We start from the raw sequence: 25,967 nt of genomic DNA, 5'->3' as shown, positions 1-25,967 counted from the left end.
CATGCCTTTGTACTCTGACACTTAGATTATTGCAACGCACGTTATACTGGTTTGCCAAAAAATAAACAACAACTTGTCCAAAACTCAGCAGCAAGAATTCTAACCAAAACCAGTAAAAGAGGTCACATTATTCCTGTTTTAGCATCTTTGCACTGGCTCCCAGTAATGTTGAGGATAGATTTTAAAATTCTTTTACTTGTTTTTAAAGCTCTGAATGGGCTAGCACCTTCCTACCTGTCAGATTGCCTATTGGAATATGTTCCAAATCATTTCCTCCGATCGCATGATGCCGGTCTGCTGAGGGTGCCACTGACGAACAGCAAGAGGTATGGTGATGCTGCCTTCAGTAGTGATGCACTGAGGATTTGGAACAAGCTCCCTCCTTATATTAGACAAGCAACCTCAATTGACAGTTGTAAGAAGCAGCTCAAAACCTACTTCTATGACCTTGCTTTTAATTGATTTTGTTTTACATCTATGATTTTATATTTTTTATGTATCCCCCGTTTTTAATGTATATATGTATGTGTATATGCACACACACACACACACATATATATATATATATATATATATATATATATATATATATATATATATAAATTCTTTTGTAAAGCACTTTGAGCTGCATTTTATGTCATGAAAGGTGCTCTATAAATAAAGTTTATTATTATTATTATTACTAACTAACTTTGTGAAGCTCATATTGTTTTTGTTGAGATTGTGTCAGGGAGGTGTTGATTCATATCTATATTTCTGCTGTCATGGTGGCCTATATGTTGTTGCTCCATTGCTTTATCTAATATTTTGTACTCCTGCAGATTTATTAATTATTATAAATTAATGTGACATGACAGTTGTCTTATTTATCTCACCTTTGGGTCCTGAGCTGGTCTCTGACAGCCTCTGCACCACATCAGTCCTCTTCATTTCCATGAAAACCTCCCTGATCACCTCCACAGACTGTTGGCCACATCTCTCCACCATCAGATCCACAACTTTTGTCCTGTCTGCTGGCTCCAGTTGGATCCATGGAAGGCCCTTCTTGAAGTAAGTGAACTGCAGGAGCCACTTAAGTGTCTTTAGCTCCTGATCACTCAAATCATTCAGTGTTTCTAAAAGCAGCTCTCTCACAGCCGTCTTTGTTGCTACCTGGAAAATTCAAAGAGTATGTTCAAAGAGAAAATATGTTATTTCTCCACTGGGAATATAAAATATTTATCTCTTTGCATCTACAGTATCAATGTCATTATTTTAGACATTTGGATGTTTTAAATACGTTTTTCTACAAGATCACCTGAACTACTGATACATCTGGTAATTATGATTTGTCTTGTTTTATATTCTTTAATATCTGTAAACTTGTTTATGTTTTTTATTTTAATTCCAGGCTGTAACTCTGGCAAACACACTGTGCTGTCAAAAACTGAAAACTGAGCCACCTGATCTTAACATCACATGTTCTTGATGAACTGTAAAAAAGGTGGCAGCACAAGTCAGGAACTGTTTTCTCAGTTTCGTCTTCTGCATTTTGTCTCACAATTATGTGAGAAACTGAGTTTAGTTTCATTAATCACCACTAATGTGATGATAAATATGGTTTTAAACTTGCATCTTATTGAATTAAAGCTGTACTGCATGAGGTCAGGTTGATGTGACATTACTCACTTTGTGGATCAGTGCAGACAAGTGTTCATCCACAGAGTGTTTTTCTGAGGAGGAAGAAAAGAAATAAAAGAAAGTGATCAACATCAGGCTATATTGTTCTTTGAAATATTACAATACAAAGGGTTCAACACAAAATAAAACTGAAGCCTCCTCAACAGTTAAAAAATATACATATAATATATATGATACATATAATTCATCACTAATATTTTCTTCCTGTCCCACATTATCTTTTCATATTTCACATTAGTAATAAAATTTATTTTGTACACCAGCTGATATTGTCTTTTTTTTCTCTACATTATGAATCATAATGTTTAAAATAAAGAACAGCTTATATCATAGCTTATAAACTCATGAGACACATGTTTTGTTCCAGTTTTATGATTTGAATATGTTTTTGTCTTTATTGTCTTACTTTTGGGTCCTGAGCTGCTGTCTGACAGCCTCTTCACCAGATCTCTCCTGTTCATCTGAAATAAAGCGTCCTTGGTCTTCTCCACAGACTGTTGGCCGAAGGTCGGCACCACAAAAAACACTGTGTCCTGCACATCTGCCTTCATGGGCAGCCTCCATGGGATCTCTAAGTAGGGGTTGTAGAGGTGACTTTGACTCCGGAGAACTTTCTTAAAGTTCTCAAACTCCCTTTTACTCAAATCAGCCAGTGTTTCCAAAAGCAGCTCTATAACAGACGTCATTGTTTCAACCTGGTAAATACAAAGAAAATGTTCATTGGCCAAATGTACAATCTCTCAGCTGGGATGATTATAGATTTTTCTATTTATGTCTCATCAACATGTGTGTTTTTATAAATGTGGATATATACAGTTTACATTTCACCAGTGGTAGAGGTAACACTGATTTTTAACATTATTAGTTAACAACGTTCTTGCTTCAGACCTCATGTGTACATGATGCAACCTGAATGTAGCTTCAGTTCTGAGAGAACCAGCTGGTGAAAATCGGGAATTTGATTTGTATCATCATTTATAATGTTGAACATGTTTTTTTCCTGCATCTGTTGAATGAAAGTTGTATCTGTAAAGTCAGACAGATGTGACATTACTCACTTTCTGGATCAGTGCAGGCCACTGTTCATCCACAGAGTGTTTCTCTGAAGAGAAGGAAATAAAACAAGACTCATGAATGCCTGGTTTACCATCAGGTGATATAATCAGACACTATCAGACTATCTTGTTTTAAATTAATTCTAATATTAAGGATTAATTGCAGAGGGAAAAGAAAATCTGCTCAATAGTAACATCCTAAAAATTAATTTCCAATTTCACCTGATGAACACTTATCAACATGACGTCACATTTGTTATTAAACTCAGTGTTAAAGCTTCACATAATGAAATGTAGATTAAAATGACTACAGAGCTTTGAGGAAAGGATTCAAATCTGTCATCTTTACTCCTAGTTAAAGGAATAATATTTGTAATTTTGTTATTAGTGTTTCAAATGTCTTATGGTACCTACCTCCCTCAGTGGTTTTTACACCAAACGCTTCAACTGATGATCCTGCAGCTGAAACACATTTAATGAACATTGTAATTACACAATAAAAACACTGTGTGTAACCTTTACGTATACTTGTCCTCAGTATAATACTCTGACTCCCAAGTATAATAAAAAGCCTTTAACACTTCATGGCTGAGACTAATGCAGTTTGAGAAAACACTCAGTCAGGGTGTTAAAATAAAATACACAGACATGCACACGTCACATGACACAGATGGATTACAGGTGTGTGGATGGAAGACAGGAGGAGGCCTTGGTTACAGAAATCACAGAGGGGATGAATGAGAATGAGTGTCCATAGTGGAGCCAAGTTTAAGTCAAATCGTAGCTATACAAAAATACAACACAACATATTCAAGTGAAATGATGTAGACAACATTAGCCAAGTTCCTATCTGACCAAATACAACATAAGACTGGTAATAATGAGCTCTAACATTTCCCTCTGAAGTGATCTTTGTCTTATTATTTTGTATGTACAAGTAAATTGAATTAGCTCAATTAACCACTTCAAATATGAAATGAAGTACCAACTAACTTTGTGAAGCTCATATTGTTTTTGTTGAGATTGTGTCAGGGAGGTGTTGATTCAAATCTATATTTCTGCTGTCATGGTGGCCTATATGTTGTTGCTCCATTGCTTTATCTAATATTTTGTACTCCTGCAGATGTATTAATTATCATAAATTAATGTGATATGACAGTTGTCTTATTTATCTCACCTTTGGGTTCTGAGCTGGTCTCTGACAGCCTCTGCACCAGATCAGTCCTCTTCATTTCCATGAAAACCTCCCTGATCACCTCCACAGACTGTTGGCCACATCTCTCCACCATCAGATCCACAACTTTTGTCCTGTCTGCCGGGCCCAGTTTCATCCATGGAATGAATGGAAGGCCCTTCTTGAAGTAAATGAACTGCAGGAGCCACTTAAGTGTCTTTAGCTCCTGATCACTCAAATCATTCAGTGTTTCTAAAAGCAGCTCTCTCACAGCCCCCATTGTTGCTACCTGGAAAATTCAAAGAGTAAGTTCAAAGAGAAAATATGTTATTTCTCCACTGGGAATATTAAAGATTTATCTCTTCACATCTACAGTATCAATGTCATTATTTTAGACATTTGGATGTTTTAAGAAATGATTTTTCTGCAAAATCACCTGAACTACTGATACATCTGGTAATTATGATTTGTCTTGTTTTATATTCTTTAATATCTGTAAACTTGTTTATGTTTTTTATTTTAATTCCAGGCTGTAACTCTGGCAAACACACTGTGCTGTCAAAAACTGAAAACTGAGCCACCTGATCTTAACATCACATGTTCTTGATGAACTGTAAAAAAGGTGGCAGCACAAGTCAGGAACTGTTTTCTCGGTTTCATCTTCTGCATTTGGTTTAATGGTTTGAAAAAGTTTAGTGGTTATGGTTTAGAGTTTAGTTTCATTAATCACCACTAATGTGATGATAAATATGGTTTTAAACTTGCATCTTATTGAATTAAAGCTGTACTGCATGAGGTCAGGTTGATGTGACATTGCTCACTTTGTGGATCAGTGCAGACAAGTGTTCATCCACAGAGTGTTTTTCTGAGGAGGAAGAAAAGAAATAAAAGTGATCAACATCAGGCTATATTGTTCTTTAAAATATTACAATACAAAGGGTTCAACACAAAATAAAACTGAAGCTTCCTCAACAGTTAAAAAAATATACATATAATTCATCACTAATATTTTCTCCCTGTCCCACAATATCTTTACATATTTCACATTAGTAATAAAATATATTTTATACACCAGCTGTCTAATTTTTTCTACATTATGACTCATAATATTTCAAATAAAGAAGAACAGCTTATAACATAGCTTATAAAACACATGTTTTGAGACAGTTTTATGATTTGAATATGTTTTTGTCTTTATTGTCTTACTTTTGGGTCCTGAGCTGCTGTCTGACAGCCTCTGCACCAGATCTCTCCTGTTCATCTTAATTAAAGCGTCCTTGGTCTCCTTCACAGACTGTTGGCCGAAGGTCTGCACCACAAAAAACACTGTGTCCTGCATGTCTGCCATCATGTGCAGCCTCCATGGGATCTCTAAGTAGGGTTGACTCCAGATGATTTGCTTGAAGTCCTCGAGCTCCCTGTTACTCAAACCAGCCAGTGTTTCCAAAAGCAGCTCTATAACAGACGTCATTGTTTCTACCTGTTAAAAACAAAGAAAATGTTCATTGGGCAAATGTGCAATCTCTTAATTTTATTGATACAGATTCATTGATGAGTTTGTTTTAGAAATGCGGATGTGGTAAGATTACATCACCAATGTTACACAAGCTAATAACTGTTTTTACAAACTACTTGAATGTGTTTACATTTCTTTAGTAACATCAACAACTTTTGTCTCTTTTACAATTATTTTATCTGTACAAACAGGATCATGACTTTATTTTACTGCCTGGCTGTAACTCTTTCAAAGACTGTGATCCCAAAACTGTGATGAGCCTTTTGATTTTACAACAGAGAAGCTGTGAGAACATGGCTGGTTGCATCTTTTCCTCCAATATAAAAAAGCAATGTTTGTCATATATTATACCTTCTCTCAAAGTTATAAAAACAAATCCAGAAAAGCTATATTGCCCTTGTGGTTGATGAATTAACACAAATTCTTAACATTATTGGTGAATAACATTCTTGCTTAAGACCTCATGTGAACACATCAAAGCCTGAAAATAGTTTCAGTTCTGTGAGAGAACTATGTATTTAAGGGAAAATTTGTTTGTATCATCAATTATAATGTTCAAGATGAAGATGATTGTCAATCTTCATCTACTGAGTAAAAGCTGTACTGTGTAAAGTCAGACTGATGTGACATTACTCACTCTCTGAATCAGTGTAGGACGATGTTCCAAGTGTTTCTCTGAGGAGAAAATAAATATCAAAAGACTTATTAGAAATGTATTTAACATCAGTTATAATACAAAGGGTTTCATTCCACTAACCCTCCTTAACAATGAAATAATAATAATAATGTGCAGAGCTACTTGAAGATTTTCCAACAATGTTAAATAGTTTTGGATATATTTGTTATTGTACTGTTTATGCCCAAACTTACAAAATATTGTACCCCAGCTAATGTACTTTATCTTAACATAATAAACTATAAAACTTATGAGACACATGTGACTGCACTGTGTGCCAGTTTAATGTTTTTCATATGTTTTTATCTGCTTTGTCTTACCTTTAGTTCTTGAGCTGATATCTGACAACCTCTGCACCAGATCAATCCTGTTCATCTCCTTTAAAACCTTTTTGGTCACCTCCACACACTCTTGGCTGTTCGTCTCCACCATCAGCTCCACAGTTTCCTGCATGTCTGCCACATCCAGTCGGCTCCTTGAGATGAGCGGGAAATCTTTCTCCAATTCAATGAGCGACTTGAATTTCTCAAACTCCTCAGAGCTCAAATCATTCAATATTTCAATAAGCAGCTTCTTATCCATCATTGAACCTACCTGGAAAATGAAAAAGGTAAATCATACAGTATTAAGCAGGACAGGATGTGAAGTGTTTGTTTGCTCTACTACCATGAATACCATGACTGACGATTTAGACAGCGCTCTCCACCACCAACACTGAAACACCAAATAATGGAAAATCATTTGGACGAATGGTGTTCATCCCTCCAGTAGAGTTTCATAGAAGTCATGTAATAATGTTTTATATGATGGATGGGTGTAGATTTTCATTTCTTTGCAATGACATGAATGTAAATACAGGATGAGCAGGGAGTTCCCCTACTTCAATTTTTCTGTTATTGGTTAAAGGAACAGAGTAACACTGTGACTCTAATTAATCTACCTTTAATTTCTCTGCCACTGATCTATAATGTTGTTGTTCCAAACACTTGTAGTTTCTCCACAGCATAGCTAAAAACACTATTTCCATGTTACACTATCACTGTCTCATAGCTCCACCAGAAGAAACATACTTAGTGATTTATTTGCACAGCAATGATTGTTCGGAAAATACTGATTATATGGATGAACAGTAGATAAATGAGTTCTGTAGCAGGAGTGGTTTGATAAGTTTCTGTGGTTGTTTTGATGTTTTCTTGCAGTGATTCTGGATCAATATTGGAATCCACTGTAACTTCTGTGAATCTGAATACAGCTGCTGTCATCTACAAAAGGAGCAAACTATAAACTTTTCAAAGCCAAATTTTAGGCCCACAGGGGGCGAGTAAATATTGATTTTCAGTGGGGTATTCCTGTGAGGATTTCAGAAACATTTCAAAAGCAAGAAAAGTGTAATCAAATGATATATTGGGCTTATATTCAAAGTATTTTATGCACTATATACTGTACATTATATTCACTTAATTAGATTCTCAGTTGTATTCACCAATTGAGTCTCAAAAATGAAACAGTGATTATCTGAAAGCACAAACTACGCTATCCACACTTACATTATACTGCTTTAGATGACTAAGGATTTACTCACTTGCACTGTATCCATGACTTTCACATCCATCACAGGCTCGCTCTCCGTTCTCTTGAGGTCATCAATAAGATGTGGCTCGTTTCTCTCCAGAATTTTGTAGAAGATCTGTTTTCCTCTCACTCCACTGGATTCCAAGGGCCCACTGAGAAGTGCCCTCATAGTGTCCTGAGAGTCATGATTAGCCCTGATTTTATCATAATTTACTTGATTAATAACATCACGTTCGAGGAGTTCTTCCAAAATTGGTGCAACGTTGGTCACTCTCCGGATTAGCTCGAGTCGATGTTTATCCACAAAAGGCTCTGAGAAGAGAAAGAAACATGATACAAAGTTGACAGATTTAAGATATTATGAGGCTATAATCAACGTATATCAGAACATGTTTCATATGAAGTGTAGCAAACTAAAATGCATACAATGTTAATTTGAAACAATGGATTTCAAAAACCCTTGATCAAGATGACCTGTTCAAAATATCCTTCCAAGCTTCAATTATTCATTGTCAGTTTCTGGTTTTACGTTTAGCTTGTTGTAGACAATCTGAACTCAGTGAGTAACATTTAGTGAGATCACTGCGTACATAATAACTGTGCACTTACCTTCCTCCATCTTATTTTGATCAGTTGCTGCTGCTGAGGGTCATGAAGCTGGAAAACATTTTAAGAAAAATAAATATTGCAGAACAATATATTGTTCTTACCCATTATGCATACCTCTGTTGTCCAGTATACATTTAAATGGTAAAAAAAAAAAATCTTTCATGATCACAGCACCAAGAAGGTAAAATAAATTTACAGGTTTACTCTACACAGTTACTCAGTTATTCATACTCTCAATCTCCAAATGTTCAGCTCAATAAAAAACAATACCTGAAAGTATTTCCACAAAGGAATACATCGACAGGATCATGACTTAATTTTACTGTCTGGCCGTAACTCTTTCAAGGACTGTTATCCAAAACTGTGATGAGCCTCTTGATTTTACAACAGAGAGGCTGTGAGAACATGGCTGGTTGCATCTTTTCCTCTAATATAAAATAGCAAGAAAAACATTCATTTCTCTTGTATATTTATCATAGCTATATTATACTGCCAAAGTTATAAAAACAAATCAATAAAAACTATGTTTCCCTTGTGGTAGATGATATAACACAAATACTTAAAATTATTAGTGAATAACATTCTTGCTTAAGACCTCATGTGAACACATCAAAGCCTGAAAATAGCTTCAGTTCTGCGAGAGAACTATGTATGTGAGGGAAAAATTGTTTGTGTCATCAATTAAAGACACACAACAAACTTATATCACCCCCTCTAGCAGAAACACCCGGTTAAGTATGAGGAGAGACAAAAATCCCTCCTGGAGTATTTTGTCATATCATCAAGAATATCATTATCGAAGAAATACCCTCGACACACACACACACACACAAACAGTCATGTTGATTTACAGTGGTGCTTGAAAGTTTTTGAGTCCTTTAAAATTTGCTCTATTTCTGCATAAATATGAACTAAAATGTTCATGCAAGTCTAGAAAAACTAGATAAAGAAACATCAGTTAAACAAGTGAGACAAAAACCTTTCACCTTGTTTATTTATTTATTGTGTAAAATGATCCAATGTTGCATATTTGTGAACCTCTAGGATTATCAATTCATTTGAAGGGGAAATTAGAGTCAGGTGTTTCAGTCAATGGGATGAAATTCAGGTGTGCGTCTGGGAGGCCCTGCTTTATTTAAAGAAGTGAAATCTGGGTCTTCACTATCAAAGTCTGAGCTTCACAACAGGTTTGTGGAAGTGTGTCACTGCTCAAACAAAGGAGATTTCTGAGGACCTTAGAAGGAGAGTTGTTGATGCTCACTGGGCTGGAAAGAGTTAAAAAAAAAAAACACTAACTAAAGAGTTTGGACTCCACCAGTCGTCTGTCAGGCAGATCGTGTACAAACGGAGGACATTCAATACCATTGTTACTAGGGGTGTAAAGATTCTGATTCCACATCGAAAATCAATCGAAACAAGCTTTTGAGTTGGACTCTCGGAATCAAAAGCAGGATCAGTGATTCTCCCAGTAGTTTTATTTCTCTCCACCCGCCTGCTTGTGTGTGTCCAAAGAAAAAAAGAACATTTCAAATCCTCCTGCTTCCCTGAGGTCACCGGTGTGCTCTTCATGTGAATTATGTAAACAACAAATGCCTGACAGAAAAAGTACAGTTTGTACGCTATGCTACACACTTCAGTTATGTTTATATATAATACACTGACAGATTCAAACTTCCCAGTTGAATAACTCATGTGCAAAACATTGTTAAAACACAAATGACGCCTCTTTCCTACTATAGTAAGGTAGAGTTGAAAAAGTTGAACTTTTTGGCTTGAATGAGAAGCGTTCCATTTGTTGACAAACAAACACTGCATTCCAGCAAAAGAGCCATGTCCCATCTGTGAAACATGGTGGTGACAGTATCATGGTTTGGGCTGCTTTGCTGCCTCTGGACCAGGACAGCTTGCAATCATTGATGGAACTATGAATTCTGAGTTGTACCAACAAATTCTACAGGAAAATGTCAAGATATCTGCCCGTGAAATGAAGCTCAACCGAAAGTGGGTCATGCAGCAAGACAACAATTCTAAACACATAAGTCGTTCTACCAAAGACTGATTAAGTAGAAGAAAGTTAATGCTTTGGAATGACCGAGTCAAAGTCCTGACTTTAATCCAATAGAAATGCTGTGGAAGGACCTGCACTTCATGCAAGGAAGCCCAGCAACATCCCTGAGTTGAGGCTGTTGGGTAAGGAGAAATAGGCTGAAATTCCTCCAAGCCAATGTGCAGGGCTGATAAACAGTTACCAGAAACGTTTAACTGAAGTTATTGCTGCAAAAGGGGGTCATACTGGTTACTGAAAGCAAGGATTCACATATTTTGCCTCACACAAATATGTAAGATTGGACAATTTTCCTCAATAAATGAATTGATAATTTTAATGGTTTTTCTCATTTGTTTTATTTGGCTCCCTTTATCTAGTTTTATGACTTATGTGAACAATTGATCAGGTTTTAGGTCATATTTATGCGGAAACAGAAAATTCTAACACAAACTTTCAAGCACCATGGTGCATTCATTTCCTGTAGATTACTCTAACCTCAACCACTACTTGCTCGACCCTAACCCAAACCTTTACCTTAACCTTACCTTCATTTTAAACAAGTCTTCACCCTAAAATAAATGATTTACATTATGGAGACTTGCTTTTTGTCCTCAAAAGGGAGGTGAGTCCCCACATGTGACTGTTTAAACAGATTTATGTCCCCACAAATGATGAATACCTGATACTCTCTCTCTCTCTCTCTCTCTCTCTCTCTCTCTCTCTCTCTCGTTTAACGTTAAATTGTCTTTGCTGTTGTTTTTCTGTTTCATCGTTAACTGTTGAGTCAAAGCACTTTGGAAACTTTAACAAACTGTTTAACACTAACGTAAACTAAGTGTTAACTAATGTTTTATTGTAGTATTGCGCTGTTGTAACAATTTACACACACGAATACATCTCTACAGAGGAAGCAGGACGATGAAAGTGAAAGTTAAAAAGAAGAATAAAATACAGTTTGAAAGACAGTTTTACCGTTTTAACTGCAGCTTGTCGCTCCAGCCGTTAAGATGTAAAATCCGACCAGTTTTTTCTCCAAATTAATTGAGGTAAATCTTTCATTGTTGTGTCAATAAACGAGCTTTACTGTGATTCAGGAGCTGCTGTCTGTATCCGGTATTAACTACTTCCTAGTTCCTCAAGTATTCCTGCTGACTGTGGTAATAAATGTCCCCGGGCGTCTCTCTCTCTCTTCCGTCAGTGAGTGTCAGTAATACCTGTTGTGCTGTGAAAATCAGCCCTAATCGCGAGAACGCGCCTATTTGAAGATAATCGCTTTAAAACGACAAGCAAAGGTACAGATAATACCCACAAGACCTTTTAATCATTTATAAACTGAGTAAATATCATAAAGGACGAAATAACCAGATATAATTTGAGAGTGAATAGAATAGACTACATTTATATTTATATTTTGTATATTTATTAGATTTATTTTCTGTCTCTACAGTTCTATATTTCATGAATTCTCTATATAGGTCTTTTGTTTGTTTGTTTTGTTTTGGGAGGGGGGGGTGGGGGTTTCCAAGCATTTTGTATCCTTTGTGATCCATGGTCTATCTGCATAATTTTGCTTTCTGATATTATTGTTTTATTTGACAGTTTTTGTCATATAATGATCTAAATATTTTTAGAAATGTTTCATAGGCTTTGTCAGTGTCTTCTTCATCATATAGGCTACTCTGTGTTAATGATTCATGTCTTATGGATTCCTCCATACTCACCTGTATCTCAATTTACTGGCATCCATGTCCTCCCCATAATCACAGTCATAGATCACAAAAACTGGCAAATGGTCACTGATGTCATTAAGTAATTAATAGCCCGCTTACTGTGTTGTCTTCCATAATATTTGTAAATAGTTCATCGGATCATGTTCTCCCCGGGATGAAGATGCAGGACTCGGGCTGCCAGCGGCTGAAATGACCGACTGGTCTCACCCGGCCAGCGGCTCCTCACATCTCACCTCATCTGATTTACAAACAGAGTATTAAGGCCACAATGAGGGGAAGAAAATCTGAGATTTTGATGATTTTCTGAAGAGAAAATATTTCTGAGGAAAAAGTCATTACGAGAATACGGTTTTCCATGAAAACAAAAAAGTCATTAGACTATGAGAATAAACTCCTAATATTATGAGGAAAAAAACATTTAAGTGGTAAATTTGAGAGAAATATTTAGACTTTATTCTCATATTACAACTTTTCCTCATTAAATTACAAATTTATCTTGTAGTATAATTCTTTTCTCAAAATATTACAATTTTCTTGACATCTCAGGTTTTGTTTTTTGCCAAAGCTGCCTAAATATTCCACCGTAGAAAAGCACTGTCAGATGAAATAATACTTGAGCTGAGAATTATTAGTATTTCTATAACATCTGGGTGTGCAGTGGCAGGATGGCAGGATGGATTTAAAGCCCCACATGGTTAGAGGAGTACACAGTCTACCTGAATGAAAGCCCTTGGTCTCCTCAGGGGGAAACAAGACACAGTGAAATGAATTCTCAAACAAACACTGATGCCACTCAAATAAAATTATACGTCAACTTTATTTGAAATTTGTCACTGAATCTCAAAGAATAATCTGCTCAGATGTTGAACTCACACACTACACAGTGAACATTTCAGCCTCCTCTCATCTGGCCACATACACACCCTCTGTGTGTAAAAAGCTTTTTTTTTTTAAAAAAAAAAAAAAAAAAACAAACCAAAAAAACAAACACCTGATGTCACGTAGACAGAGATACACAGGTTGATTCTCCTCCTCCTCTCCTTCCTCACAACCACTCGTCTCACATTCATAACATTTCAGAGAGAATCTGCAGCACTTGTTCTTCTTCCAAATGTAGACCAAAGAATAGTATGGTAGCACCTTCTTAAAGGATAAAAACCCCTGTAATGTTTTTAAATGTTTGGGATCTGAACACAATACAGGACACTCAAGTCACTCAAAATGTAAAAACCATAGACAGCAATCAGGATTTTTTGTTATAAATTTGAAAAAAAATTCCTTTACATACAAACATTAAAAGATAATAATTCTGATTTCATTAATGGTGGCTCATTTATGTAAAACAATTGGTAAAAAAAAACAGGTCTCTGCTATTTTTTTTGATTAAAAAAAAAACATTATATGTCTGGTGAGATCCTTAATTACTTTCTTACATGATTATCTGAGAAACATTTGCTGCATGTGTTTTTTTTTAAACCTGGCTGGAAATCTCATCATGTTTTGTTTTACATTAAGTAATTAATTAACCAAATACAAATACAAATTTAAGTTTAACAAGTAAACTGTGAAAAAACAAGTTGCTGAGAAACCCCACAGAGAAAGGACAGCTTTATAAAGTATGTATAAAAACACATTTCATTCAGGTAGACTGTGTACGTTTGGTCTAAAAAACAATTTCACCATAACATTTACTTCTTTTTCTTGAGGTCTTTGATGAGAATTGGCTCATGTTCCTCAAGGATTTTGAGGAAGGCATCTTTGCTCTCTCCACCAGCTTTCAGGGGACCACAGTAGAGCTCCCTCACCTTCTTCTGAGTGGTAGGCAGAGCCCTGATTTTATCATAACTTTCTTGTTGGATGACATCATGGTCAAAGAGCTCATCCAAAATGGGATCAATGTTGCTCACTCTCTTGATCAGCTCAACTTTATGTTTATCCACAAAATGCTTGTCTGAGGAGAAAGGAAAAGAAAACACAGACTGATTAGATTTGGAGATAACATAAAACTATAGCCAATTTGATACATTTATTTTGAAGAAGGGTTTTATTACAAAATGATTTATAAAAACTACTTTCAATATTTTAAGTGTAGATGGCTGACATTCATCAAATATTAAAAACAGATAATTCATGCCTTGAGTATTCTGGGACTTAATATTTTTTAACATTGATTTCTATGTTTCGTTTGAATGAGTATTTATTAAAGCATTTTAACTACATGCAGGCACTGGGATGAGTACTTACTGTTGTTACTGTAGGTAATGGGGATTAAATATATCACACGACTTATACATCAGTGATATAAAGGAACAGTGACTGATCAAGTGTTCATTTCGATGTTTGAAAAAACAAATGTAACATTCAAATTTTTAAATTAAACTAAAACTGAAAAAAAAAAATGTAATTTTCATTTTAATGAGATGAAAAAATGTGATCAAATGTGATTTTGTAAAGCTATCATGTGTTAGGTGTTATGCTTATCTTTAAAAAGAATAGATTGATATTTTGGGAAAGATATTTATTTGCTTCCTTGCCAAAAGTGAGATGAGAAGATTGATACCACTTTTATATCTGTCCATTAAATATGAAGCTACAGCAAAACACAAACAAATGATGTCCTGACAATTACTGCTGATAGATTAGAAAATGCTCACATGTGTCTATGAGTTTACATGGTCAAACAACCTATTTAGTTCTTTAATTCGGAAGACTTGTTGTGAGTTCTACATGCTATTACCAAATTTAAAGGAATAGTTTAATGGGAAACATGCTTTTTCACTTTCTTACCTTACTTAGATGAGTTGATTGATACCACTCTCATGTTTGCGCATTAAGAATAGAGCTACAGCAAGGAGACTGTTAGCTCAGCTTAGCATAAAGACTGGAAAGAGGATGAAGCAGCTATCCTAGCTTTGTCCAAAGTTTTAAAAGAATTTACAAGTCCCCCAATTTAACACACAGGAGCATTTTCTAATCTATTGACTGGTCGTCAGGCTCAGCAGTAAAGTGGCTAGAATAGTTGGCATGCTGAGTGTTTTTATCCTTAATTTCTTCAGTTTGAGAGACAAAACTCTGAACAGCACTATAGGGTACCTTCAGATACATATTTGTTCAAGTGAAATCAGCATTTTAATTTAAGAAAACTGAGCAATAAATCTCACTCCACAGTATTTTATTTTTTGTTTTAATATTTTACGCATAGAGTCCAGTCCAGTGTTCATCCACTGTGGGGAGTATAATGTGAAATTCAAAAAACAACACCACTCATTTTCTACACTAGTTCATCTATACTTTGTCATGTTAAAAAAACAGAAAACAACTCACTGCCACTGGAACCAGGTTTTGAGGATAGTCCAGGTGTCTCTTCAACTGCAAAAATAGGGAGACACAGTGTTAAATTATAGTAAAAAAGTATATGATGGATTATCTCCATACTAACATTTCTACAGAGTGGTAAACTCCACAGACAGTCATTCAAATCATACAAATGTTACAGTGTTCATATGTTGTGAACTTATTAATGGCATCTATAACGCTTGATCAAAGTCACCAGTGCTTTCTGATTCACAATACGCATATTTCTGTTGACTGACAGGCTCTATGAGGATACTACAGGAAAAAAAACGTTTGATTAATTGATTTTTCCATAGATGGCAGAGGAAACTTGTCTATAGTGAAACTGGAAAGCTCATAGTAAAACCACTCATTATGGATACCGTTAATAAGTTTGAACAGTTTGAAATCTGTGTGATTTAAACAGCTGCCTGTGGAGATTTCGCTTCACTAAGCACAATAGTTGTTGTTGTTGTTGTTCTGCTTCTCTGTCCCCCCCCACCCCACCCTCTTCCCGCTCTCTAAACCCAACCGGTCAAAGCAGATGGCCGCCCACCTAGAGCCGGGTTCTATTTGAGGTTTCTTCCCATTAAAGGGGAGTTTTTCCTTAACGCTGTCACCAAGTGCTTGCTCACGGGGGAATTGTTGGGTCTCTCTCTCTGTAAATTAAAGAGAATAGTCTAGTATGGTCTCCTGCTCTGTGTGAAAAGTGCCCTGAGATGACTTTTTGTTGTGATTTGGCACTATATAAATAAAACTGAATTGAATTGAATTGAACTAGAGAAAAAAAAATAGACCAAATCAGGACTACTTGGCCCTTGGGAGGGTGGTCTGCTCGGCTGAGCAAACCATCAGAACCAACCTCCCTAACCTGCAGGACATGTACAACAGGCGAAGCAGATCCAAGGCCAAGAAAATTGTTAGGGAGCCCAGCCACCCCAACAACACACTGTCCTCTCTGCTGCCCTCAGGGAGGCTGATTAAGTATAATTACTTAATTAGTTACTTAAATATGCATAATCGACATTTTAATTGAAATCCACATACAGTATAGATGTTTCCATTAGGCATGACACTGTTTTTGGCCTATTATTGTTATTATGGTGGTATAATGTATATTGCAATAACTTGTAACAAATCCATCTGCAAAAATGACAAAATGATTATACTTGCACCTTTCTAAATTTAGTGGGAGAAAGTATAAGTGTATTGTACTTAGGTACATTTTTAAGTACATGTATTTTATTTGAGTATTTCCATTTTATGACTACAAACATATCAGCAAAATGTATTCAAAGTATCAAAAGTAAAATTACTTGTAAATAACATTATAAGATAAGATTGTTAATACTTATTTATCGATGCATAAACAATTTACTGTTGTAGCTGGTCCAGGTGGAGCTACTTTTAACTACGTTGTACATTTTGGTAGTTTAATCCCCCTCCAAAGGGTCATAAGATAAATCTGACTGTTGGTTGTGTTCAAACTTGAGTAATCTTGAATGTTTAATTTTACATACCTGGTCTCAGTCAAACTTCTGGGTTTTTCCAGAGCCTTTACATCACCTCTGAGTAATAGTCCTTCAAATATATCGTGTTGTAGCACCACATAGAAGTGAAATTCCACAACATTTTGTAGGATCACTCAAAAAACTTAAGTTTAGATTTGGTTGCAATTGCACAATGTATGGAGTAATGTATGTTTATATCAATTAAGCCACATTTATAAGACTTTCGCAACAAATTACATGAAGAGAGCATTGCAAATTTAAAAAAAAAACAAATTAAAAGTTTTTTTTGTAGGTGAACAGGTTAAAAAACTGTCTCAGTAATGTTTCTGTCAAGCAAACTTTGGTTTTACACTGAGATGACCTGCAGTATGTCCCAGACATAGCTCCTTCTCAGGTACTTAATCATCATGTTTGTCAGCATGTGTTTGTATTTTATTTTATTTTTATTTAATCTTTATATAACCAGGTAGGTCCCACTGAAGTTAGAAAAATCTTCATATACCACAGATGGTAGCATAAAAAGTTGCAGACAAAAAAATACAAACTCAGGCAACAGATAGAGCGATCCTAAAGTACACAGACAATTAACAGTGAAGTCAATAATGTCAACAATGCCACCAACCTTCAACATAAAGGTTGTTGGCATTGTTCAACAAGGCTTCCTTAAGGTTTTCAATTTTTGGTTCAACATTTTGTTAAGATAAAAAGATATTTCTAATATTTACGAACAAAAGGAAATCCATGGGATTGTAAACTGTCTCTGAAACTTAATGTGAAACAATTTTATGACTAAAATCCAAAGAGCAATTCTTCTAAATACTAGTCATATTACACGTCTTACCTTGTATATGACCAGTGCTTTGGTATTCATCTGAAAAAAGGCAGAGGTAAAGAAAATATGTATGTGTATCTGAGTTACTTTTATCTATAGCAAAGACAGTCGATATCTGCTTCATTAATAACACATTTTTAACTCAATAAAATCAATACATAGACAGTGAAGATCAATTCTTGCAGTATTATTTAAAACTGACCTTTTCGAATTGTACATGTCCAAACTGGTTGACGCTTATGTTCAAGCTTTAGCTTAAAGATTCTGTCTGGATTTTCAACGTACACTTCGAAGAAATCTGGGTTTGTGCTTTCATATCTGAGCTCTCTTTTCTGTGAAAGAAATATATAGAGAAAGGGAGGGAAGTTAGATTTTTTTTTTTCATAAGTTTTCAAATGAAGTTGAGAAAACTGTGGTGATATTCTCATTTAAATCAAAGACATCTACAGGTAAGTACAAAACATGATAAATATATATTCTGTATCCTACCAAAGCTTGGTAAGATTTTATGCTCAAATGAAAGATAACATGGAGCCAACAAGCATGGTCATGACTGCAGATATTTAAATGTATTTTTTTGCTTGTAATGCAGACATCACATATTACTTATTTCAGCAGTACTCATATTATTCAGATATATTAATTCAATAAAAAGGTAGTGAATGAATACATTGGATAATGAAGTCATAATTTTGAGATAAAAGCAATAAAAGCATTTGTAACCAGAGATGTCATGCAGTTAATTTTTTTGAAAATTTTCACAATGCATTTCCATTACTATTTTAGAAAAATGTTTTGAAAAAAATCTCTGCACTACCAAATGTGTGGCACGTGCATCGGAGGAAGGTGCAACTTGAAAGCAATGAGAAGAACTCCCAGCTTGCAACGTTTTTGTCTGTCCAACCTTCATCAGGTAGGCAGCATCACAACACTTCCATATATATACAAACATAGGTCATCACCTGCGCGTCCACTCATGTCATATATAATATCTATGACATGAGTGGGCAGTGAATTGGGGCATTGTCATCCTGGAAGAGACCACTCCCATCACGTTAGAAATGTTTCAGCATAGAATAAAGGTGATCACTCAGAACACAGCAGAACAGAGCCACCAGGTCCCCTCACTGTAGGGGTCAAGTGTTCAGACCTGCACCTAATTTGTCTTTATGTTCAATGTATGATGACACTGAAAACATTTTTTGACACATTGACACTTTGTCCTTAATTTATCTTCCCTTCCTTTATTCCTTTATAGAATGGATTTAATATGTTTGATGACACTGTGGAATTTATCATATATCAGTATGTTTGTTCTTAATTCACTTGTTTTCTATTTTTTGACTTTTGGAGAGTTTTGAGGTTACATGGATATTGCTTAAGATTTATTGGCATCGTTATATTGTATCATTTTTTTATCTTTTTAATCTTTTTAATGCTATTTTCTGACTGTTGACACATATGCATACGTTCAAGGTGCTCACCAGCCAGACCAGTCTCTGTGGTCCTCTGATTGGATAATTGGATGATTGAGGTAGCTCCTGTGTGTGTGTACACACACACACACACACACACACACACACACATATATATATATATATATATATATATATATATATATATATATATGGAAGTGTTGTGATGCTGCCCATATACCTGATAAAAGGTCAGACAGAAACATTGTAAGCCAATAAATATCTCAGCAGTGGGTGAGGTGGTGTGCGGGAGTTCTTCTCATTGCATTACTGTTTTAGGAAAATTTGATGCCTTTGACTGGACTGTTTCAGAGTGGCTTAAGACTTTTAGATGGGTTTGTTGTTTGGGTAACGTAGTCCTCCAATCTAAAATAAATTAATTATTTGACCATGTGCACTCCAGAACGACACATGGGAGAGTTGTTTTTTTTAAATCTGGCTCCCCTTTCAGCAGTAATTGGCAGGACATCATTTGTCTGTGCTTTCCAAAAAACATTACAGATCACTGTTAAAAACAATTATGTTTCCTCTTGTGGCAAAGTCCAATGTTGGGTTATACCATCCATCCACCCCTCCTCCATCTGCATCTCAACAACGCCACTGCTCTGGGCCATAATTACTACGGTCACTAGATGGAATCTGTCACTACAACGATATGCTGTTTTGGGTGACTGACATTACGACCTATTGTGTTGTTTTTCTAGGGAGAGTCTCAACTAAAGGTGGATTAGTTTGTCATGTATTCTTGTTAAAAAATATCAAAACCCAGAACTATTTTGTGTTCAACTGTACTCATCTTATAGTTATTAATAATTATTTCTGAATCAAAATTCACTTCACTTGATATATGTAAAAGCAGTTCAAACCATACCTCAGGATCAATCTCTGCACTGTCCAAGTCTGTTGTTAAGGTGAAATGATTGTGCATTTTCAGGGACATCTCTGGATGTGGTTTTCGGATTATTTTGTATCCATGGGATAATTCCCTCTTGTCCATTACCTGTGGAAAAAAAAACCCAAACATTTCTACGAGGATACGTTGACCAACAGGAGCCATTCTGTATCTTAAAATAATTGGTATTGGTGACATTGAGATATGCAATAACCTGTCCAAGACCAGGGTCACGTGGGATCAGATAAACATGAAGTGTGAGGAACGCTGTGTTGGTCTTGTATATTAACACGTTGCACTTTATTTTCACCGGAAAGCCGACTTTCATCAGGACCGCTCTTGGAGAGAAAATTAGTTTGGATAACTTGACATGGGATGATGTGACCTCGGACACTTTTTCAACAACATCTCCACAGGCATCTATGTGTAGGACTGCAAACTTGTCTAATATTGTAGAGTCATCTGCACAAAATACAAGCACATATATTTAGTGAGGAGAACAGAGATCATTGTTTTTACATACATTCTAATGAACACAATGAAATTCTTAATTCTTTAAACTTACTTTTTTATGTGTCCACTTACCTGTGCAGATCCAGTGTGGCAGGTACACTTCATTTAACTTCCCAGCAATGACTTTGATGTCCAGTAGAGGACCTGCAGGCATGTATTGTAAGCTTTCCATTCTCTCCATGTGTTCTTCCCAAGACCAGAACTGGTACTTAATGCTGACCTTTTCTTCACAGACCCATCGCAAACCGGAGACACTGCATTCAAACTTTCCTTCTTCAGACTGTAGGCTGAAAGAAAAAAAACAAAGGTAAACTTAACCAGCAGGTGCCTTGATTTTATTTAAAGTTATATGTTTAATTATGACTGTTACTGTAACATGGCAGGGAAAAAGATCTTAGTTGTCCCTCTGCGAAAAAATTCAATGAACCTTGCTGAAATGTTTGCCATAGTTCCAGTTTGTTGTGACACAGTATTGAAGATGTTATTTTTACCTGTAAGTTGGATCCTCATCTGCATCTGTACTGTTCACTTCAGGTTCAAGTTTAGTCCAGTCACTGGACTCCTGCACAGGAGGACAATCACTTTTGTAAATATTGTACGTGAAATTGTTCCTGTTCAATCTTTTTCAACATCATACAAATGAACAAATAAAAAAATATATTGAAAGAAAGGGATTACCATAATGCTTCCATGAGCCTCAAACTCCAAGCTTCTTGAATGCCCTTGTTAAAACACATTTGAAAATGTTGTGTTAATATAATGTTTATATATAAAATCATATTTTAACTAACAAATGCTTTGCTGCTTTAGCACTATGTGCTACATAACACTCCTCCAGTATGAGAACAATATGTTAGAGTAGCAGCACTTCACAGGACTTCTGTTATGTACAACGTACAGGCTAGCTACATGTAGCCAACATCAAACGTGTAAAGTAATGAGTGTTGATGTTGCCATCATGCTATATAGTCAATGTCCTGTATCATGCTGTTGTGGTACCAAACCAGATACTGAAAACCAACAACTTAATGATGGTGCAAGTGTTTGTTTTTTTCACACAACTTACCTTTGGATCCTGAGCTGGTGTCTAACAAACTCTGCACCAGATCCATCCTGTTCATCTTCATTAAAACCTCCCTGGTCACCTCCACAGACTGTTGACCACAAATCTCCACCATCAGATCCACTAAATCAACTGTGCTGTCTGCCCTCTTTATTTGGACTCCTGGGATTCTTGGGAGATCTTTCATTTGTAGGTTCTGCAGCCACCACTTGACCTGCTCGATCTCCCCGAGACATAATTCTTCCAGTGTTTCCAAAAGCTTCTCCTTAACTCGTGTCATTGTTTCATCCTGATGGATTCAAAGTGATCAGAGGGCATTTATATAATATTTCCACTGTAATGATAAAACACTGATGTCTTTGCATCAATGTAAACATTTAAATCATGTGACTAATATTAACCACATGAGGCAAAATTATACATTTAGTGAAATTGGACTCATGCATCAGAGGACAATCACTTTTGTAAATAACTAGAATTGTTCAATTTACAAATAAACAAAAGAGCAAATTGAATAATAAAAGAGATTACCATAATGCCTCCATGAGCACCAAGCTCCAAGCTTCCTGAAGGACCTTGTTAAAACACATCAGAAAATGTTTTAAATTATATTATGTTTATAAATGGAATCATATGGTAACCTTCCAGATGCTCTGCTGCTTTAGCACTATGTGCTATACTCTCATATACTCTGTGCACACACATCTACTGTGTGTCTGTCAATCCTGGGAGAGGGATCCATCCTCTTTCACTCTTCCTGAGGTTTCTTCAATTTATTCCCTGTTAAAAGGTTGTTGTTTGTGGTATTGGTCTATACAAATAAAATTGACTTGACTTGACTTCACTACATGGCACTGCTCCAGTATGAGAGCAATATGTTATGCAGGACTTACTGCTGAGAAAAGTCTAAGTTGAGAAAAGTGGCAGCACTTCACAGAACCTCTGCTATGTACAATGTACAGGCTAGCTACATGTAGCTGTTGTAGTGACGATTCCTCATGAGAGGGAAAGATTATACAGTAAAAATATAGGAACAATCATATAATTATTTGTTTTGCATGTACATATATTACAATAAACAACTGGATAGTAGCCAACATCAAACATGTAGATTAATGGGCGTTGATGTTGCCATCATGCTATATAGTCAATGTCCTGTATTATGCTGTTGTGGTACCAAGCCAGGTACCAAAAACCAACAACTTAATGATGGTGTAAGACAAGCTTAATGCTAACAACTAAATTGTTCTCACACATAATGCAGAAATTAGTTTGCATTTTTTGCATAATATGCATTTTTTTTGTAACAAAATATCACGAAATTTGAAAATTACAATCATAATTATTTTCCCAGGTGTTTGAAAATGCATCCAGTCATCAGTGTCCTGTCTTATGTTGTCATTGCACCAAGCCAGGTACCAAAAACTAAAGAGGCAATGAACATTTCTTACATCTTAATAATGGCGTAACAGGAACTTAATCATGATTAATTACATATTTTTTTGCCAGATTACAATGAATGTAAAATGTTCAATAACAGTTTTCATTGGAACTACTTTTCTTAAACCAAAGAAATAATCCTTATAAAACTGTTGACAGCATGTTCTGAGGATTATTCAGTTTAACAGAGACACTGTTCCTCAAAAAAAAAAAAAAACTTTTCAGGAAGAATTATTAAACGCAATCCCTCAATGGTGTGAACATCACAAAAGAATTTCATTCACCTCCATTATATTGGCTGCAGAAATGTTGGAGATAGATATCACAAAACCTTGTGAAATAAAAATGCTGCAGATGCCACTATAGGTGAGTGAGGGCTTTTTCATGTTGTGTGTTTTTATTTTTGTATTATTGGGCCTAATTCACTAATATGTGCATAGAAATGTTCTCACTGTGTGCACAAAATAAGCGTGCATGCAAAATCACCATAGGATTCATGACACATCCGCACTGGCCAATTTTGCTTTTACCACCATGCGTATGCATCATTCTAAATTGACAGGCACTCTACTGGTAATAAGCATACTAACACACCCTAATTTCTCTATGTAAGGAAAGCTCTGTTGGAGCAGTGCAGCAGTGGAGAGAGCTGTCACTCATTGCAAAGAGGGCCGTGATGTTAAAAATATAGAAAAACTTAACTGCTAGTGAAATGCAAACAATAGTTTCAGAAGTAGAAGCCAGAAAAGGCAGATTTAGCTGGTAAACATGTGATTGGCACAACTGTTTGGAGCCTAATTGTGAATCCTGTAAACAGCCTGCATACCTGTTGTACCATGATCACGCAGTACTTCTGTAACAAAATAAGAAGTTGGTAAATGTGTAGATCTGTATAAAACTCTACTGCTGCACCAGGTGCGCATCGTATTTTGTCTGTCCACAACAGGCCGTGATGTAGTGAAAGCAGAGTGTCCCTCCTTGTGCCACTACTGAACTGTCAGGCTGTGAGGACACTGAACAGGCTGCTGGTTAAACAGCTGCATATATTACAGCCAAATCTGATGAGAGAAATTATCGGTGTCACATTCCAATATGGAAACTCTGATTAATAAACTATTGTCATATAAAAGCGGACACAGGTCAATTTTAATAAATTAATAATTTCATTACATTTATGATGATGATTTATGGATTACAACGTCTTCATTATTAATTTCATAAGTAGTAAATAAATTGTGTATTATTAACAATTTCACACTTTTGGATGTTGTATATTTAGGCCCAATCATTTTTAAGATAATTGTGGTTCTAATACACTGTTTACATTGAATAAATTTTGACTATATAATTTTTTAGACTGTGGGATGTTTATGATTTGTGCGTATGCATGGTCTAAGGCAGTTCTAAATTTGTTTGCAGAGTAAGAAAAATGTGGACAATTTAAAAACAGTGACTGATCTAGAGTCATTGATTATAATGACTATACAGCATACAGTGAGTATCTTTGCTTGTGATAATGGTATCTAGATAATATGTCAAAACAACCACATATTCACTGTCTAAAATGTATTTTTAATGATGAAAAAACAGTAACATTAAAGTAGAATAAGACCCCACTCTGCATACCAAATGTTTGATATTGGAATAGTATTGTTTAGGTTTTTTTTTCACACAACTTACCTTTGGATCCTGAGCTTGTGTCTGACAAACTCTGCACCAGATCCATCCTGTTCATCCTCTTTAAAACCTCCCTGGTCACCTCCACAGACTGTTGACCACAAATCTCCACTATAAGCTCCACTAAGTCATCCATGCTGTCTGCCCTCTCTATTCGGACTCTTGGGATTCTTGGGAGATCTTTCACTTGAAGGGTCTGCAGGTACCACTTGAACAGCTCGATCTTCCCAAAACGTAATTCTTCCAGTGTTTCCAAAAGCTTCTTCTTTACTGGTGTCATTGTTTCGTCCTGATGGATTAAAAGTGATCAGAGGGCATTTATATAATATTTCCACTGTAATGATAAAACACTGACGTCTTTGCATCAATGTAAACATTTAAATCATGTGACTAATATTAATCACATTAGGCAAAATTATAGATTTAGTGAAATCAGACTGCTGCACCAGAGGACAATCACTTATGTAAATAAATGAAATTGTTGTTGTTTAATCACTAATTTTGCAACATCACACAGATGAACAAATAAACAAATGAGCAAATTGAATAATAAAAGGGATTACCATAATGCCCCCATGAGCCCCAAACTCCAAGCTTCTTGAAGGACCTTGTTAAAACACATCAGGAAATGTTTTAAATCATGTTATGTTTATGAATGGAATGATATGGTAACTTTCCAGATGCTTTGCTGCTTTAGCACTATGTGCTACATATTCTCCTGTACTCTCATATACTCTTCTTCTGTACACACAACATCTATTGCATATCTGTCCATACTGGGAGAGGGGTCCCTCCTCTTACTTTTCCTGAGGTTTCCTCAATTTTTCCACATTAAAGAGTTTTATTTTGGGGAGTTTTTCATTAATTCAAATCAAGGGTCTAAGGACAGAGGATGTTGTATTGCTGTTCAGATTGCAACACCTGCTGAGGTAAATGTGTGATATTTGGCTACACAAATAAAATTGACTTGACTACTTAGCACTGTTCCAATATGAGAGCAATATGTTATGCAGGACTTACTGCTGAGAAAAGTCTAAGTTGAGGAAAAGTGGCAGCACTTCACAGGACTTCTGTTATGTACAACGTAGCTACATGTAGCTAGCTACATGTAGCTGTTGTAGTAACCATTCCTCATGAGAGGGAAAGATTATACAATAAAAATACAGGAACAA

General features: G+C 35.7%; 2 protein-coding genes across 3 annotated transcripts in view; both read right to left on the bottom strand.

Annotated features, from left to right (window-relative positions):
- LOC137191005 (uncharacterized) overlaps positions 1 to 11,508 on the bottom strand; it is a 32,506-nt gene extending 20,998 nt beyond the window's left edge. Inside the window, exons 1-8 of the mRNA XM_067600786.1 lie at positions 11,302 to 11,508; positions 8,283 to 8,330; positions 7,684 to 7,985; positions 6,422 to 6,695; positions 6,063 to 6,100; positions 2,087 to 2,375; positions 1,669 to 1,712; positions 876 to 1,152 (exon numbers count right to left, since the gene is read on the bottom strand). Coding sequence (XP_067456887.1) covers positions 876 to 1,152; positions 1,669 to 1,712; positions 2,087 to 2,375; positions 6,063 to 6,100; positions 6,422 to 6,695; positions 7,684 to 7,985; positions 8,283 to 8,292 — 1,234 coding nt within the window. The 5' untranslated portion in view covers positions 8,293 to 8,330; positions 11,302 to 11,508. The remainder of the gene's footprint in view (positions 1 to 875; positions 1,153 to 1,668; positions 1,713 to 2,086; positions 2,376 to 6,062; positions 6,101 to 6,421; positions 6,696 to 7,683; positions 7,986 to 8,282; positions 8,331 to 11,301) is intronic.
- Positions 11,509 to 12,857: 1,349 nt separating this feature from the next.
- The window catches only part of LOC137191007 (centromere-associated protein E-like), a 31,243-nt gene continuing 18,133 nt past the window's right edge, over positions 12,858 to 25,967 (bottom strand). The window contains exons 18-30 of one of the 2 annotated variants that reach the window (XM_067600788.1): positions 25,359 to 25,402; positions 24,799 to 25,084; positions 22,210 to 22,253; positions 21,682 to 21,967; positions 21,294 to 21,337; positions 21,107 to 21,177; positions 20,688 to 20,902; positions 20,317 to 20,564; positions 20,082 to 20,210; positions 17,938 to 18,067; positions 17,745 to 17,774; positions 15,384 to 15,428; positions 12,858 to 14,010 (exon numbers count right to left, since the gene is read on the bottom strand). In XM_067600788.1, coding sequence (XP_067456889.1) covers positions 13,748 to 14,010; positions 15,384 to 15,428; positions 17,745 to 17,774; positions 17,938 to 18,067; positions 20,082 to 20,210; positions 20,317 to 20,564; positions 20,688 to 20,902; positions 21,107 to 21,177; positions 21,294 to 21,337; positions 21,682 to 21,967; positions 22,210 to 22,253; positions 24,799 to 25,084; positions 25,359 to 25,402 — 1,835 coding nt within the window. In that variant the 3' untranslated portion in view covers positions 12,858 to 13,747. Of the gene's footprint in view, positions 14,011 to 15,383; positions 15,429 to 15,489; positions 16,052 to 17,744; positions 17,775 to 17,937; positions 18,068 to 20,081; positions 20,211 to 20,316; positions 20,565 to 20,687; positions 20,903 to 21,106; positions 21,178 to 21,293; positions 21,338 to 21,681; positions 21,968 to 22,209; positions 22,254 to 24,798; positions 25,085 to 25,358; positions 25,403 to 25,967 lie in introns of those variants that run through there. The other variant, XM_067600789.1, reaches the window with a different exon arrangement.

Source organism: Thunnus thynnus, chromosome 10 (genome assembly GCF_963924715.1).
Source record: "Thunnus thynnus chromosome 10, fThuThy2.1, whole genome shotgun sequence".
In the NCBI taxonomy this organism is placed as follows: Eukaryota; Metazoa; Chordata; class Actinopteri; order Scombriformes; family Scombridae; genus Thunnus; species Thunnus thynnus.
Note: the sequence above shows the minus strand (reverse complement) of the source record. Positions and strands in the feature narration are given on the sequence as shown.